Below are 17,263 nucleotides of genomic sequence, written 5' to 3' on the forward strand. Positions count from 1 at the left end.
AGGATGCCAGAAGGTCCAAAACGCCCCACCACAAGCCCCTCTACATCCATGGGAGTGGCCCTCATCTCCATGGCAAAGGGTACATATCGACTTTGCTGGTCCATTTATGGACTCAATGTTCTTAATCGCGGTGGATGCACACTCCAAGTGGCCGGAGGTAATAAAGATGTCCTCCACCACCACGGAAAAAACCATCACAGTATTAAAGACCATATTCACCAGGAATGGGCTGCCTGAACAGATCTGTTCTGATAATGGACCGCAATTTGTATCCAAAGAATTCAGGAAGTTCTTAAAAAACAATGGGGTTAAGCACTACACGTCCGCCCCATACCATCCCGCCACCAATGGATTGGCTGAAAGGTTTGTCCAGACCTTCAAGAAGGCCATAAAGGCCATGGGTAATGAAGACATAAATCTACAACATAAGGTAGATAACTTCTTGTTTGCGCACAGGAATGCAACACAGGGGCAGCACGGTGGCATAGTGGTTAGCACTGTTGCCTCAGAGCGCCAGAGACCCGGGTTCGAATCCGGCCTCGGGTGACTGTCTGTGTGGAGTTTGCACATTCTTCCCGTGTTTGCGTGGGTTTTCTCCGGGTGCTCCGGTTTCCTCCCACAGTCCAAAGGTGTGCGGGTTAGGTTGATTGGCTATGATAAATTGACCCTTAGTGTTAGGAGGATTAAATACGTGGGGTTACAGGGATCGGGTGGGGTATGTGTCGGTGCAGGCTCGATGGGCCGAAATGGCCTCTATCTGCACTGTGGGGTTTCTGTGATTTCTGTGATTTCTGTGATGTGGTTACAAACCAAACCCCCGCCATGATGTTTTTCAATAGAAGACTAAGATGCCGGCTGGATTTGGTCAAGCCAAACGTCAGAAGGGACGTAGAGAACCGGCAATTTCAAAGCATGAATGAAAGGCCAACTAGAACCTTCCAGATAGGTCAACCAGTTTTGGCCCGGGACTACCGTACTGAGAAATGGCAGCCTGGAACAATTTGTACACGACTAGGACTGCTGAATGTATACCGTGGACATTGGAGAAAGCATAATAAGGTGCCATGCTGACCAAATCATAGAGTCATCCGAAAAACCTATACCACAACTCTATGGGCTAGATTTTCAGTTGATAGCGCCAGCAGTTAGCGCCTTAAGAGAAGTGATTTTCGGGCGCTATGCGTGTAGCGCCCGTGCGCAGCGCAGTTTGCGCCCTGCCCCAAATTAAGTTGCCCGTTAGCGCCGGCGCAAAATTTAGCGCCCGCCCGGATGCGCGCGCAGAAAATGACGTCACATCCTCGTGCAACGCCCTTTGTGCGCCCCGATTCCAAACTTCAGTCGGACCGCCCCATTGTGCGGCTGGCGGCCGAAGCGTTTGGAAAACGGAACGCAACACAACCAGCGCGGGCCCCGGGGGGCGCAAATTAAAGGGGACGTGCTCTCCAGTATAAAGGCCAGCCTTTTTTCAGAAAACACTCTTGTGCAACGCATTTCTGGAGACACAACAAGGAGGATAGCTAACTGGTTTCAAGCAGCAAGAGCTCAGGTATTTTTGGACTCAGGCCAGAGCGCTGCAAGTGGCCTTTTGGAAATTTGAGTGTTTGCCAGGATTTGATGGGGGTTGCATGGGGTGCCAACGCGGAGCTGCAGCTCCGTGTCCGTAGGGCTCGCAGACGCATTGTGAGAGGGGCAGCCCTGGCTAGAGGGCAGAGGGGGCTACAGGCGTCAGCCACGTAGGCCTTACCCAGTCAGGCTATACCGCCAGCAGCGCTCCTACCTAAACATGAGTGCCGCGCGATGTGTTAAAAGGCTCCGATTCCGAAAGGAGGTGATTGCAGAGATCTGCCACCTGCTTCGCCGAGATCTGTGGCCAAAGCTCAGGTGCAGGACGTCTCTGTCGGTGGAAGTGAAGGTGACGGTGGCATTGAATTCTATGCCACCGGCTCCTTCCAATACGCTGCTGGGGACATAGCAAACATCTCCCAGTACGGCGCGCATCGCTGCATCCGCCAGGTGGCCGAAGCACAATAAACGGGCCCCACAAAAAGCCCAACAAACGACTCACTCCCACAAACTGGGGAGGAGTCACTCCACCTTTCTTCAAACCGGGCCTCAATGTCGGCCTAACGCAAAAAATAAGCCCTCCAACAACACAACCATGGGCAAAATAAAGATGGCCACCGCCATATAAAAGGAAAGCTGGCCACACCCTCTACTGAGTGGCCCGCGAGGGCGAGACCTTGCCCAGCCTTTTGCCTCCCCTGCCCGGCCTGCTGCTCCTTCGCAAGCTCTGCCCAGTGGCTGCTGCGAGGCTGGGGGAAGGTGCCTGAGGCTCAGATGCCCTTCCGCCAGATGCTGCTGGGGGGCGGCCTACATGGCGTTCGGGCCTCGAGGGGCCGTCTGCTGAGTGGCGCACCTGAGCCTGGCCACCATCAGCTGCAGCCGCTTGCCCTTGAAGCCCCAGTGGGGGAATGGCGGCGACGGATGGCGCAATGTGGGCCAGCTGGCGTCTGGGATGCGCTGGCTGGTGCTGTGGCGCGGTGGCACTCAGCCGGGCCCGCACTGCAGGATCCGCAACAATCAGCCGAGGGGCGACTTGCTGGGATGGTCCAGCGCGGCGGCTGCCCTGGCGATGCCTGCCTGAGACAGCGCGTGTGGCAGCAGTGAGTGCCCCTGTTGTCCTGGTGTGCGCGCGCATCACATCCGCCAGGGTCTTGACGGCATCAGTCAGCATGCGGCCACTCGCGGCAGTTGCTGCCCCGAACTCGCGCACACTGGTCGCCAGCGACTTGATGGCCTCAGGCATGCGCCCCACCACGCTCATGAGCTCCATGTGGCGCCGGTCCGAATTCTCGGCCATCTTATCCAGCTTCCGCACCTCCTCCGAGGTGAAGGTGTCCGGACTGGAGTCGCGACTCTCCCGCTGGGGAGGAGGGGGCCGAACTAAGGGACCCTTGCCACGTTGGTGGCGGCGAGTGTGCCAATCAGCAGCACTCCCCTCTCATCCTCCCCCCCTTTGGGGGGAAGGCCGCGGGCCACGCGCACGGCTCCTGGGTGGCTGGACGCCACTGGTCCCAGAAGCTGCATTGCCCTGCGACAGTTCCTCCAGGCACTCGTCCAGTGAGGAGGTGTCAAGCATTTCCTCCTCTCCTGCGGGACGTGGCTGTTCCCCCGATGGTCCGGCTTGCTCCTCCTCCTCCTCCTGCTCGGAGGTGCTGTCACTGGCAGCTTCAGGGTCCTGGTCGTCACCAGCTGAAAGCAGGAATGCACAAGAGTAGCTTCAGAGTGAGGAGACGGCGTCAGCGAGGGAGTTAGGACTGGTGGCATTCAGCGCATTGGTGGGACAGTGGCAAAGGAGGTAGCTCGGATGGGCCAGTGCGACGCGAGAGGGCCAAAAGGCGAGGTCCTTACCATTGCCGGGCAGTGGAGGGTCGGATACTCTGCACGCTGTGGGGACGATCACACGGGCTCCCATGAGCACACACATGCGCTCCTCCAGCCGAGTGAGCTTCTGCAGCTTGGCGCGGCCACCCCTGGCACGGGCCTGGCGATTAAAGGCTACTTTAGCCTGCAAGAGAAAGGAAGGGCTGTAAGTGCGCAGTGTAGCCCTGATGTAGTGTGCACAGCCTCCCATGGTGGAATAGCTTGGCCAGAGTGAAGCCCTGATGCAGTGTGCACAGCCTCCCATGGTGGAATAGCTTGGCCAGAGTGAAGCCCTGATGTAGTGTGCACTGCCTCCCATGGTGGAATAGCTTGGCCAGAGTGAAGCCCTGATGTAGAGTGCACTGCCTCCCATGGTGGAATAGCTTGGCCAGAGTGAAGCCCTGATGTAGTGTGCACAGCCTCCCATGGTGGAATAGCTTGGCCAGAGTGTAGAGTGCCGAATGGCCATTTGATGCTCATGACTGTCCCAATGCTGCTGGCTGAGGGCTGGCCAATAGGACTTTCAGCTCCCTTTGCCCATCATGTCAGGTGTACATGCAAGAATGAGGAGGAGACTGGAAAGGCTACTCAACTTGACAATCCTGGTCAGGTCGTTGTATTTTTTACGACATTGTTTGTGGGTCCTGGGGGCATCGCCGGTGAACGTCACCCTCTGGGCGATCTGCTTCCAGGCTTTGGTGTAGTCGTGGTGGGTTGGATTCCTCCCGCTCTCTGGGAACAAGATCTTGCGCCTCACCTCCAGAGCTGTGACCATTATGTCCAGATCACCCTCTGAGAAGCGCAGGGCACGCTGACGGGCCTTCTCTGGCGTTGCCATGACTCCCTGGGGCTGAGCAGCAGTGTTGAGGCCTCTTTGCAAGGCTGCAGTGTGCAGGGCGTGGCAGCAGACCAGTTCGTCCCTTCCCCCTTTAAGAGCTGGTCGGCGCCACGGGGTCTGCTGTCAGTCCAAAAATGACCGCACCCGCGCTGCGCCCCGCCCGGGCGCTATCCCTCTGGACCGCCGGCTTAGCGCCTAAAGATAGTAGTGGAACGCCTCTTTTAGCGCTCCACCAACCTCTTACGGCGAAGCCACTGAATTCCCGGCAACGGGGCGCTACTTTGGGGCGGGCGCTAACTTCGGGCGGGCGCTAAGGTTAGCGCCCCAAAACTGCCTATACTGAAAATCTAGCCCTATATGCCTAGTGATGAAGCAGAGATACCCATAATATCTACCTCCGATCCGGTGATACTGGAACCAGATGAACCCGACACTGGCATTGAAGCCGAATCGACCTTGCCAAAAGAACCTACTACACCACCGAGGCGTTATCCAGACTGAGTCAGGAAGCCTCCAGAGAGACTGAATTTGTAATTGATTAACTTCAGCAAATGTGTTTATTATTGTTCTTGTAAAAATGTTATTTAATGATTACTTAAAATGTTATGTACTATTTATCTAAAAGGGGAGGAATTGTAGTGTATGTACCTTTAAGAGGAACTATGATTTTGAAGCCCCTGTATACTGTAGTACCAGTAATGACCACTCGGGTATATAAGCCTGTGTAGCGTCTTGTGTAGTTAGTTCACCTCCAGACTTTGTTTCGTAAACACTTGTTAAATCAACTCCTGCATTCCGTGTCTCCATTATCACACGGATCTAACAGCCAGGCTTAGGACGAGACATTACTAAATATTGTCAGCAATGCATTACATGTTCCCGACATAATCAAGGAAAGGCCATTAAAATAAGAATGGCTCATCAACCACGGCCACGAGGGCCATGGGAGAATATCCAAATTGCTTTTACGGGGCCACCGCCAAGCTCTCACAGAAGAAAATATTGTTCAGTGATAATAGATTTGTTCATCCGGTGGGTGGAAGCATTCACCACCCGAAACTGCATTGCAAACACAGTAGCCCGAATTTTAGCTGAGGAGCTGATTCCCCGATGGGTCATCCCCACTCAAATAGACTTCGATCAGGGAACCCACTTCACTGGACAGGTGATGAAAGTACTCTGCACTATATTGGGCATTAAACAAAAATTTCACATCCCCTACCACCCGCAGAGTTCGGGAATGGGAGAATGGATGAATCGGACAATATAGATAGCCTTGTGAAAAGCCATGCAAGAAACTGGGCAGGCTTGGACTGAACTATTACCTGCTATCCTGATGAGGCATAGGCCAACCCCTAACCGGATGACAGGATTAACTCCGTATGAACTTATGACTGGTCGGGCGATGCGACTGCCCAAAGGTATAATCACAGGGGGTCCGATGTGGGCCCACTACAGGATCAAATAAAAAGATATGTAATGGAATTAAGCAAATAACTTAAGGATATGAGACAGGAAGTAACAGAACGACAGGCAGGTAGAGATGAGCAAGAGGAAGCAGAGTTCCCGGCAGATCTTCCCCAAGTAGGGGAGAAGGTAATGGTTAAGGGATTACCGGGGCGGACCGGATTCGCGCCGCGGTGGTCAGGGCCATATGAAATACTGATCAGTGGTGACATGTGTGCATGTGAGGATATGAATGGAGTAGGGCGATGGAAACACTGATCACAATTACAGCCATGCGGGAATGGGAAGGAAAAGGTACCCGAAGTAAGACAATAAAAATGGGTCACACCGAAATGACACCATATGAGGAAAGTGTGGATTGGTGGATGCGTTATCAGGCATGGGAGCGAGAGCCGTGGCTCACTTGCCTAGGAGGGGTACTCATAATATTAATAATTATCAGGATAGTATACCTCTTATGGTACATATGGAAGCGCCATCATAGATGGCAGATTGAAGAAATGCCACCACACCTTGTGCTGGAATTAGTAAGAATGTGATGACTTTAATAAGACTGGTGACGCCCAGCCCCTTCATATTTTGCAGGAACTTTAAGATAAAAGAATGTGTTGGATCCTTGCTTTTACCCTCATCGGGATCGTGTGGCTAAATAAAAAAGGTCACCTTTAACAAACAGAATATATGTGAAACAGTTGGATGCACACCCTGCAACCAAACCGAACCATGTAATGGCACTGATGGTATGGGCAACGGAATTTATGCTGCGAGCTCTGACAAAACATCAGGAAAGGGCAGCACGGTGGCATAGTGGTTAGCACTGTTGCCTCACAGCGCCAGGGACCTGGGTTCGAATCCGGCTTCGGGTGACTGTCTGTGTGGAGTTTGCACATTCTCCCCGTGTTTGCGTGGGTTTCCGCCGGGTGCTCCGGTTTCCTCCCACAGTCCAAAGATGTGCAGGTTAGGTTGATTGGCTATGATAAATTGACCCTTAGTGTTGGGGGGATTATATACGTGGGGTTACGGGGATAGGGTGGGATATGTGTTGGTGTAGGGGTTACGGGGGTCGGGTGGGATATGGCTCGATGGGCCGAAATGGCCTCTATCTGCACTGTGGGGTTTCTGTGATTTCTGTGAATAGATGCTGCCGAGTGCAGTAAACTATATTTGAATAGCTTGCCCGCAGTAATTTAATGCACCAATCAGACTTTGTGTCAATGTACTCCAACTACCACCCCATTAACTTGCCCAACAATGGAAGACGGAACCAAAGGGGGATTGGTTATAAGAATAACACAAAATGAGATGTACTTTAGTGTAACACATAGAGCTGTTAAACTTGCCATTAATATGAGTACTTTTGAAATGCCCGCAATGTGTAATAATCATATGAAACAATTGTGGAACTCCCTGTGGGTAAAACAATTAGAGGGTCCACAGGGACAATCTATCTTACAAAGATGTAAGAAACGGGGAATATTGGAATTGGCCGGAGCAGGGTATACGGCCGAGTTAGCGACAATTAGTAGATTTGACATTGAAGGAGTAAGTAAAGGAATAGAAGACTAACACACAAAAAAAGAGAAGTTATTAAAAAAGCCACTGGAAACAGCCAACAAACGGCACTAGCAAGAGAACAATTGGCGAAACAATTGTTGGGGGTGGAAGAGATAGTAGCCCCCCATGCAAAAACAATGAATAGAATTATTGATCAGATCACCAATGCATCACTAAAAACCCATACAGAATTGGTATGCGCCATGCATGGCTATTGTCGAATGCTCAGCATAACATGAAAAAAAAAAATAAAGGACAGATCCCTGACTGGATTACTAATAAGGATCTGGAACCCTGGATTGACACAAATAACAACCAATGCAAAGGGCGTAAAATGGGACAAGTATATAGGGCAGGCAATTGTCTGACCCCATGGACTAAGGTGATTGGCTTTGTATTGACCATCCCACAACTTCCAGAATAGGGACAGACCCCGTATGATGTGATTAATAAAGGAGAGATACAAAGGGAGAGTTGGGTTAAATATCATGAGGTCCCTACCAAGGCAATTTGGGAAAGGGATGAAGATAATAACCAGAGGAATGGGACCTTAATGGGGGTGGTAGTGGACGGGTGCGAACAAAAGGGGAGGACGTGGGTGTACACAAACCCCCAACCGAGGGAGACACAGCAGAGTGTGGGTTTACCAAAACCTCCAATTGGACCCTTGAGGTACACACAAGGGGGATACACCAAACAAGGGTAGCACCAAAGAATAACAAGACATTTTGTGTCACCACAGTTGAACAGAAATATGAATACAAAGATCTGACTTGTCCCATTCCTCAGCCAAACTTATGTTCCAACCCAAAGATATCGACACAAATAGGAGACCAATATATACACCTGCCTAGACACCGCGAAGAGAAGACATGGGCGTTGAATAATACTGAACTTAATAAAGAGGTTGAAATTTATGTTATACCGGAGTCCAAGGCGATTCCTAAATTAGAGGAGAAAGAAGCTTGGAAGAAATTACAGCGGGAAATAAAGGACAATACAGAACATTATGATAGAATAGAAGAAAGTTTAAAGAAACAAGGTCTGAACATTGATAAAACTTTAGCAGAAACAGTATGGTACAAAATAATCTGGTACTGGGGATTAAATGTTATTATTCAACAGTGCATACATATAATATCACATATATATTGTTGGCAGCACAGCCAATTTTGGCTCTTGGATATGTTTTTATGTTTTGCTCGTCCTGCAGAAGACGCCGGGCAAGACGCCATGCCCAACAGATAGGAAAGGTACTTGTGGAAAGGAAGAGCCTGATGAGCACTGGAATTTAACCACTGACGTCAGACACTTATTCCTCGCTATCCCATTAGCTGATCACCGCAGAGGGGGCGGGAAGAATTAGTATATTTTAGTTTAGTGTGGTCTCTTGGCTGGGGTAGCCAAGGAGCAAAGGGAGGTTTGAAGTGGATTTTTAGAAATCGGACTTAGTAGAAGCATAGCATTATGGGTAAGAATACGTAGTCAAGGCATTTCTGCCTGACAACAGCAAGTTAAAAGCATATAGGCTTTCCACACAGCTCAGCACGCAACCACAAAGAGGACAAAGATAGACAATGCAGAAGGAGACGTGCTGAGACACAGAAAAGTGGTAGCGACTTGACAATAACAGGACAAAAGGACTGGCTTGACTGATACTAGCCATTGGGAAACAGGGAAGTCAGCAGGTGGGCACCATACGGTTTAACCACAATCTAGACCGGTCATTGCATAAACCGCTGATAATAGAACAAGTGTAGAAGGATGTGTCAATATACGGTTTGAATAAAACGGTGTTGCGAAACAAGAAATGTCATGTGAAAGCATGAAGCATTGAGGTTTGTAAGCTTAAATACCGGAGACCGAAGACAATCGGGGAGTCAGCCAGGAACGAGTTGCAGCAACTCTAAGCTGTACTCCCTGATCAGCCCTTAGGTACCTCTGCAGTCTGTTTCTATTGCACTGTTAAATAATTTTGTGTTTTCAATTAACTTCTTGGCTATTTTACCATTTACAATCTAATGTGCGGAATTAATTAATTTTATTTCGCCACAACACTGGTCAACTTCCAAAATTCTATAGATTCTGCAACAGTTCCAATGGATTGGAGGATAGCTAATGTAACTCCACTATTTAAAAAAGGAGCTAGCGAGAAAATGGGGAATTATAGTTCGGTAAGCCTGCCATCAGTAGAGGGGAAAATGCTAGAGTCCATTATAAATGAAGTAATAGCAGAGCACTTGGAAAACAGTGACAGTATCGGACAAAGTCAACATGGATTTACAAAAGGTAAATCGTGCTTGATTAATCTACTGGAATATTTGAGGATGTAACTGGTCGTATAGATAAGGGAGAACCAGTGGATGTGCTGTATTTGGACTTTAAAAAGACTTTCGATAAGGTCCCGCATAAGAGGTTAGCGTGTAAAGTTAAAGCACATGGGATTGGGAGTAACGTACTGACTTGGATAGAGAACTGGTGGGCAGACAGAAAGCAAAGAGTTGGAAAAAGCATGTCTTTCTCCAAGTGGCAGGCAGTGACTAATGGGGTACCGAAGGGATCAGTGCTAGGACCCCAGCTATTCACAATGATCTAGATGAGGCAACTAGATGTAATATCTCCAAGTCTGCAGAAGACACAAAGCTGGGTGGGCGTGTGTGCTGTGAGGAGGATGCTGATAAAATCCAGTATGATTTGGACAGGTTGGGTGATTGGGCAGATGCAGTCTTATTTGGATAAATGGGAGGTTATCCACTTTGGTGGCAAAAACAAGAAGGCAGATTATTATCTGAATGGCAATAGATTGGGCGAAGGGGAAGTGCAACGAGACCTGGGTGTCCTTGTGCACCAGTCACTGCAGGCAAGCACGCAGGTGCAGCAGGCGGTTAAGAAGGCTAATGTTATGTTGGCCTTTGTAGCGAGAGGATTCGAGTACAGTAGCAAGGATGTCTTGCTGCAGTTGCACAGGGCCTTGGTGAGACCACACATTGAGTATTGTGTGCAGTATTCTTTGCCTTATCTGAGGAAGGATGTTCTTTCCAAGGAGGAAATGCAGCGAAGATTCACCAGATGGATCCCTGCGATGTCAGGAATGACGTATGAGGAGCGATTGGGTCGATTGGGCTTATATTCGCTGGAGTTTAGAAGAATGAGAGGGATTCCCCTTGAAACTTCTAAAATTCTAACAGGACTAGACAGACTAGATGTAGGAATGATGTTCACGATGGTCGGTGAGTCCAGAACCTCGGGTCACAGTCTAAAGATAAGGGGTAAGCCGTTTAGGACAGAGCTTAGGAAGAATTTTTTCATCCATAGAGTGCGGAACCTGTGCAATCCTCTACCACAGAAGGCAGTTGAGGCCAATGCAATAAATATATTCAAGAAGAATTTAGACATATTTCTTAAGGCTAAAGGGATCAAGTGATATGGGCTAAAAACAGGGACTGGGTACTGAATTTGGATGATCAGCCATGATCTCATTAAATGGCGAAGCAGGCTCGGGGGGCCGAATGGCCTACTCCTGCTCATATCTTCTATGTTTCTATGTTTCCATCTGCGGAAATGTTCTACTTTACTGTGGTACAAAACGTGCTAGTTTGAAAGGGGTTAACTGAAGCTGTTTGTTCAGTGATTGTAATTAATATCAGTCTCATTGGGTTACCTGAAGCTGTTTGTTTAGTGACTGTAATCAATCTAAATCTCCATGGACAATAATTGTATCAGTGCAAGATTTCCTTCTTCTATTAATAAGGGATTCCTTTCAATGTGTTATTCCGCAGTGTCAGTGAGAGCATCACCACTGTCACTAACAGGGATCTAAACGCTGCTCAACAGAGAGGGAGAGAGAATCTGAGAACAGTTACAACAATGGATCAGAATCTGAGAACAATAGGTTGGAATGTCACACAATGGATCAGAATCTGAGAAGAGTAGATTGGAATGTTACAACAATGGGACGGAATTTCATCTCGGGGTTTGCCAATCTTTCTGCATTTTATGATAGAATACCATTAGAAGGGCGGATCTATTTCGCTATTAAGATTATTGAACGCTTTTACTATCCGCTCCTTGCTGCTGTTGGTGTTCCTGGTAAGTCCCTCTATCCAGATTAATGTTAATATTGTTTAACTGCATTACTGTTCTTGTCATTTACTGTGCACTCCTTCACAGAATCACAGAATCACAGAAACCTCACAGTGCAGATAGAGGCCATTTCGGCCCATCGAGCCTGCACCGACACATATCCCACCCCCGATCCCCGTAACCCCTACACCAACACATATCCCACCCTATCCCTGTAACCCCACGTATTTAATCCCCCTAACAATAAGGGTCAATTTTATCATAGCCAATCAACCTAACCTGCACATCTTTGGACTGTGGGAGGAAACCGGAGCACCCGGAGGAAACCCACGCAAACACTTGTTGCTGTTGTTGTTCCCGGGGTGTCTATATCCAAATTTAAAATCTGCAAAACTTTGCATACTGTACTACTGTTCTTGTAAGTTACTCTGTCATCTTTCTCCTGTTAAGACTCTATATCTAGAAATTAGATCATTATTCCTCTGAATCACCAGCTCCACAATATCACCCGTCTTAACACCTCTCAGACATTCCACTGCATTAAACCAATTTTTGTAAATCCACACTCGACTATTCAAATGCACACCTGGCCGGCCTCTCAGTTACAAGCCTCCATAAACTAGAGTTCATCCAAAACTCTGCTGTCCATATCCTAGCACGCATCATGAACCAATCACACATCACCCATGTGTTCACTGACCTACATTTGCTCCCGATCCGGCAACATATCAAGATTAATATTCTCCTCATTTTGTTCAAATCACACCATGCGCTCACCACTCCAATTAGTCCCATTACCCTGCTCTTTTCCCATAGTTTTGCAAATTGTTCCTCTTCAAGTATTTATCCAATTTCCCTTTTAAAGGTAATTTATGATTTCTCTATACCTCTTTCTGGCTCTATTTTTCTTCCTCTCTCCACCTTTTCTCTCTCTATGTCTTTTGCTCATAGAATCATAAAATGGTACAGCACAGAAGAGTGGGGGAGCAATAGGCATCGGTAATTCTATCGTAATGGGAAGAGATAGGCGTTTCTTTGGCCACAGACATGACTCCAGGGTCGCATGTTGCCTCCCTAGTGCCAGGGTCAAGGAAGTTGCTGAATGGCTGCAGGGCATTCTGAAGGTCGAGAGTGAACAATCAGAGGTCGTGGTTTACATTGGTACCAACGACATGGGTAGAAAGAGGGATGAGGTCGTGCAACAAAAATTTAGGGAGCTAGGTAACAGATTAAAAAGCAGGACAAGAAAGGTTGTAATCTCTGGATTACTCCAGGTGCCACGTGCTAGTGAGTATAGGAAAAGGATAGAGCAGATGAATGCGTGGCGAAAGATTTGGTGCAGGAGGGAGGGCTTTAGTTTCTGGATCACTGTGTCTGCTTCTGGGGAAGGTGTTATCAGTACATATTGGAAGGGCTGCACCTGAACCGGAACAGGACCAACATCCTTGCCAAGAGGTTTCCTAGTGCTGTTGGGTGGGGTTTAAACTAACCTGGCAGGGGGATGGGATACGGAGTGGAGCTATAGCATGGGCTGATGCACAGCCAGGTATAGCGGAAAAAACAAGATACCCTGGAAGGCAGAGCAAATATGTAACGGCACAAGGGAGTATGGCTAGGCTGGATTGCTTTTACTTTAATTCATTTGGTCTTGCGAATAAGGCAGGTGAATTGAAGGTGTTGATGAACACATGGGAGTATGATTTTGTTGCTATCACAGAGACATGATTGAGGGAGGGGCAGGACTGGCAGCTCAATATTCCGGGGTATAGAATCTTCAGGCCAGAGAGAGGGGGGTGTAAAATAGGAGGGTGTGTCACAATATTAATCAAGGAGTAAATTACTGCTGTAAGGAGGGAGGGTATCTCAGCAGATTCCTCTAATGAGGCCATATGGGTAGAACTTAAAAACAAAATGGGGGCAAGCACTTTGCTCCAAATGTACAATAGCCACCAAACTGTCAGGGGGAGATAGAAGAACAGATATGCTGGCAACTCTCAGAGAAGCTCAGAAATAATAGGGTAATAATAGTAGGGGATTGCAACTTCTCCAATATTAACTGGGATAGTCAGATTGTGAAAGGCTTGGAGGGTGCAGAATCCTTAAAGTGCATCCAGGAGAGCTTTTTGAGCCAGCATGTAGAAAGACCTTCAAGAGCGGGGGGAGGCACTGGACCTAATTCCAGGTAATGTAGCCGGGCACGTGAGAGAAGTGTCCTTTGGAGAGCATTTTGGTGACAGTGGCCATAATTCGGTGAGATTTAAAGTACACCTGGAAAAGGACAAAGATGGACCGGAAGTAAAGGTTCTAAACTGGGGGAAGGCCGACTTTACTATGATAAGGCCAAAGTGGGCTGGGATCAGCTACTTGTAGGAAAATCCATATCAGAGCAGTGGGAGTCTTTCAGAAAGGAAAAAGGGAGAGTACAACGTCAACATGTTCCCGTAATGGTCAAGGGTGGGACCAACAAGCCCAGGGAACCCTGGATGTCAAGTGACATACAAGAATGGATTCGGAAAAAAACGGAGTTTTTTGGCACAGACAAAGGACTAAAGACATTGGAAGCCCTAGAGGATTATACAAAGTGCAGGAGGTTACTTAAAAAAAGAAATTAGGAGAGCAAAGAGGGGACATGAAAAAATATTGGCGGGCAAATAAAGGAAAATCCCAAGGTGCTTTCTAATTATATTAATTGCAACAGGATGACCATGGAAAGAGTAGGGCCCATTAAGGACCAAAGTGGCAATCTGTGTGTAGAGCCGGTCGATGTAGTTGAGGATTTAAACGATTATCTCGCATCTGTGTTCACTATGGAGAAGGAGGATGTAGGCTTAGATATCAGGCAGCGGGATTGTGATGTACCTGAACAAATTAGTATTAAGAGTGAGGAGGTACTATCTGTTTTAGCAGGCTTAAAAGTGGATAAATCCCCAGGCCCAGACGAGATGTATCCCAGGCTGCTGTGTGAGGCAAGGGAGATCATTCCACGGGCAATGACACAAATTTTCAGAACCTCTCTGGCCACAGGGGAGCTGCCAGAGGACTGGAGGACAGCTAACATAGTACCAGTATTCAAGAAGTGTAATAGGGATAAACCAGGAAATTACAGGCCAGTGAATGTAACATCAGTGGTAGGAAAAGTACTGGAAACATTTCTGAGGGACAGAATTAGTCTCCACGAGCAGACGCAAGGATTAATCAAGGATAGTCAGCATGGCTTTCTCAGGGGGAGATCATGTGTAACCAATTCATTTGAATTTATCATGAGGGCGACTAGGTGTGTGGATTAGGTTAGTGCAGTTGATGTAGTCTACATGGACTTCAGTAAGGCTTTTGACAAACTCCCACATCGTCAAGAAGGTAAGAGCCCATGGGCTCCAGGGCAATTTGGTACATTGGATCAAAAATTGGCAGAGGGTGATGGTTGAAGTTTGTTTTTGTGACTGGAAGCATGTGTCCAGTGGTGTACCGCAGGGATTGGTGCTGGGTCCTTTGCCGTTTGTCGTGTACATTAATGATTGAGAAATGAATGTAGGAGGTATGATCAGTAATTTCGCAGATGACAGGAAAATTGGTGGAGTGCTAAATAGCTTGGAAGGAAGCCTCAGACTACAGGATGATAAAGACGGGTTGGTTAGATGGGTAGAACAGTGGCAAATGGAATTTAACCATGAAAAGTGTGAGGCGATGCATTTTGGGAGGACTAACAAGGCAAGGGAATATTCAATTAATGGTAGGACCTTAGGGAGGACAGAGGATCAGAGTGACCTTGGTGTGCATTTATATAGATCCCTGAAGGCAGCAGGACAGGTAGCCAACTTGGTTAAAAAGGCATATGGGATACTTGCCTTCTTTAGCCGAGGCATATAATATAATAAGATCAGGGAGGATACAATGGAGCTGTACAAAACGAATGTTAGGCCACAGCTGGAATAATGTGTGCAGTTCTGGTTGCCACACTACAGGAATGGTGTGGAGATGCCGGAGTTGGACTGGGGTGGACAAATGTAAAAAGTCACACAACACCAGGTTATAGTCCAACAGCTTTATTTGAAATCACAAGCTTTCGGAGCGCTGCTCCTTCTTCAGGTGAAGGAGCAGCGCTCCGAAAGCTTGTGATTTCAAATAAAGCTGTTGGACTATAACCTGGTGTTGTGTGACTTTTTACACTACAGGAAGGATGTGATTGCATTGGAGAGGGTGCAGAGGAGATTCACCAGGATGTTACCTGGGCTGGAGCACTTCAGCTACGAAGAGAGACTGGGCAGGCTGTTTTTTCCATTAGAGCAAAGAAGGCTGAGGGCGGACCTGATTCAGGTGTACACAATTACGAGGGGCATAGATAAGGTAGATAGAAAGGAACTTTTTTCCTTAGCAGAGGGGTCAATAACCAGGGGGCATAGTTTCAAGATAAGGGGCAAGAGGTTTAGAGGGGATTTGAGGTGAAACTGTTTCACCCAGAGGGTGGTTGGAATCTGGAACTCACTGCCTGAAAGGGTGGTAGAGGCAGGAACCCTCACAACATTCAAGAAGCATTTAGTTAAGCACTTGAAACGCCATAGCATACAAGGCTATGTACCAGGCCGACGGGCCTCTTTCTGTGCTGTATAACTCTATATATCTATGGCTCTATGAGAAGGAGGCCATTTGGCCCATCGTGTTTATGCCATCTCTTTGAAAGTGTTATCTACTTAGTCCTAATGTTTAACCAGAGCCCTGTAAAATATTCCCCTTCAACTAATAATCCTGTTCCCTCTCGAAACTTATGATTGAATCTGCTTCCATCGCGTTCTCACTGCATTCCAGATCAGAATAACGCACTGCATAACGAAAATTCTCCTCATTTCACCTCTGGTGCTTTTGCCAATTTCTTTAAATCCGTGACCTCTGGTTACCGACGATTCTGCAACTGGAAACAGTTTCGACTTATGCACTATCCAAACCCATCATGAGTTTGACAATCATTATTAAATCTCCCATTATGTTAACGGACAAAGATAGACCATGTGTAAACATTCTCAATTGCGGAAAGGCTCATTTTACTGTGCTGCGATGTGATTTAGCAAAAGTGGACTGGAAAAAGTAACATCAAGGGAAGTCGTTGGCAGCATTGGGAAGCATTATTAAAGGAGATAGTGAGCGTTCTGAACAAATGTGTGTCCAGAAAGAAATAGGATGAGACCCCCAATTCTAGCATCCTCTTGATGTCAAGCAACATACAGTTTAGGATAAGGAAAAAAAGGGAAGCATTTGACATATGCTGAGAGCTCAATACTATAAAAAGCCTGGAGGAAAATAGAAAGTGCAGGGTGAAATTAAAAATGAAATTAGGAAGGCAAAGAAAGGCATGAAAAAAAATTACCAAGTATAATCAAGGAAAACGCAAAGATGTTTTATAAATATATAAAGAGCGAGAGCATAACTAAGTAAAGAGTAGGGCCTATTATAGACCTAAATGGTAACCTGTGTGTGGAGGTGGAATCCGTTGCTATGCTTCCTGATAAATACTTTGCGTTTTTCCTCACAGCAGAGAGGGACACTGCTGACATTGTATTTAAGGAGGAGAAGTATGAAATATTAGATGACATAAACATAGTGAGAGAGGAAATATTAAGGGGATTAGCATTTCTCAATGTAGATAAATCCAGAGTCCTGGATGAAATGAATCCCAGAATGCTAAGAGCTGTCAGCGAGGCAATAGCAGAGGCTCAGACTATAATTTTCCAATCCTCTATGGCTACTGGCGTGGTGCCAAAGGACCGGATGACTGCTCATGTTGTAACGCTGGTTAAAGAGGGAGAAAGGGATAGGCCAATTACAGGCCAAACAGCCTGACCTCGGTGGTGGAAAAATGTTGGAAAATTCTGACAGCCAGTATAAATCAGAATTTAGAAAGGCCCG

General features: G+C 47.4%; 1 protein-coding gene across 1 annotated transcript in view; it reads left to right on the forward strand.

The window, feature by feature from the left end:
• The first annotated feature begins 5,973 nt into the window (after positions 1-5,973).
• LOC147098193 (putative G protein-coupled receptor 139) overlaps positions 5,974-17,263 on the forward strand; it is a 42,729-nt gene continuing 31,439 nt past the window's right edge. The window contains exons 1-2 of the mRNA XM_085969963.1: positions 5,974-6,031; positions 8,025-8,356. Of these exons, the coding sequence (XP_085826089.1) occupies positions 5,974-6,031; positions 8,025-8,356 (390 nt within the window). The remainder of the gene's footprint in view (positions 6,032-8,024; positions 8,357-17,263) is intronic.

The sequence above is a fragment of the Somniosus microcephalus genome, chromosome 29, assembly GCF_052327205.1.
Source record: "Somniosus microcephalus isolate GS21.2 chromosome 29, FLI_Smic_1.0, whole genome shotgun sequence".
Taxonomy (NCBI): domain Eukaryota; kingdom Metazoa; phylum Chordata; class Chondrichthyes; order Squaliformes; family Somniosidae; genus Somniosus; species Somniosus microcephalus.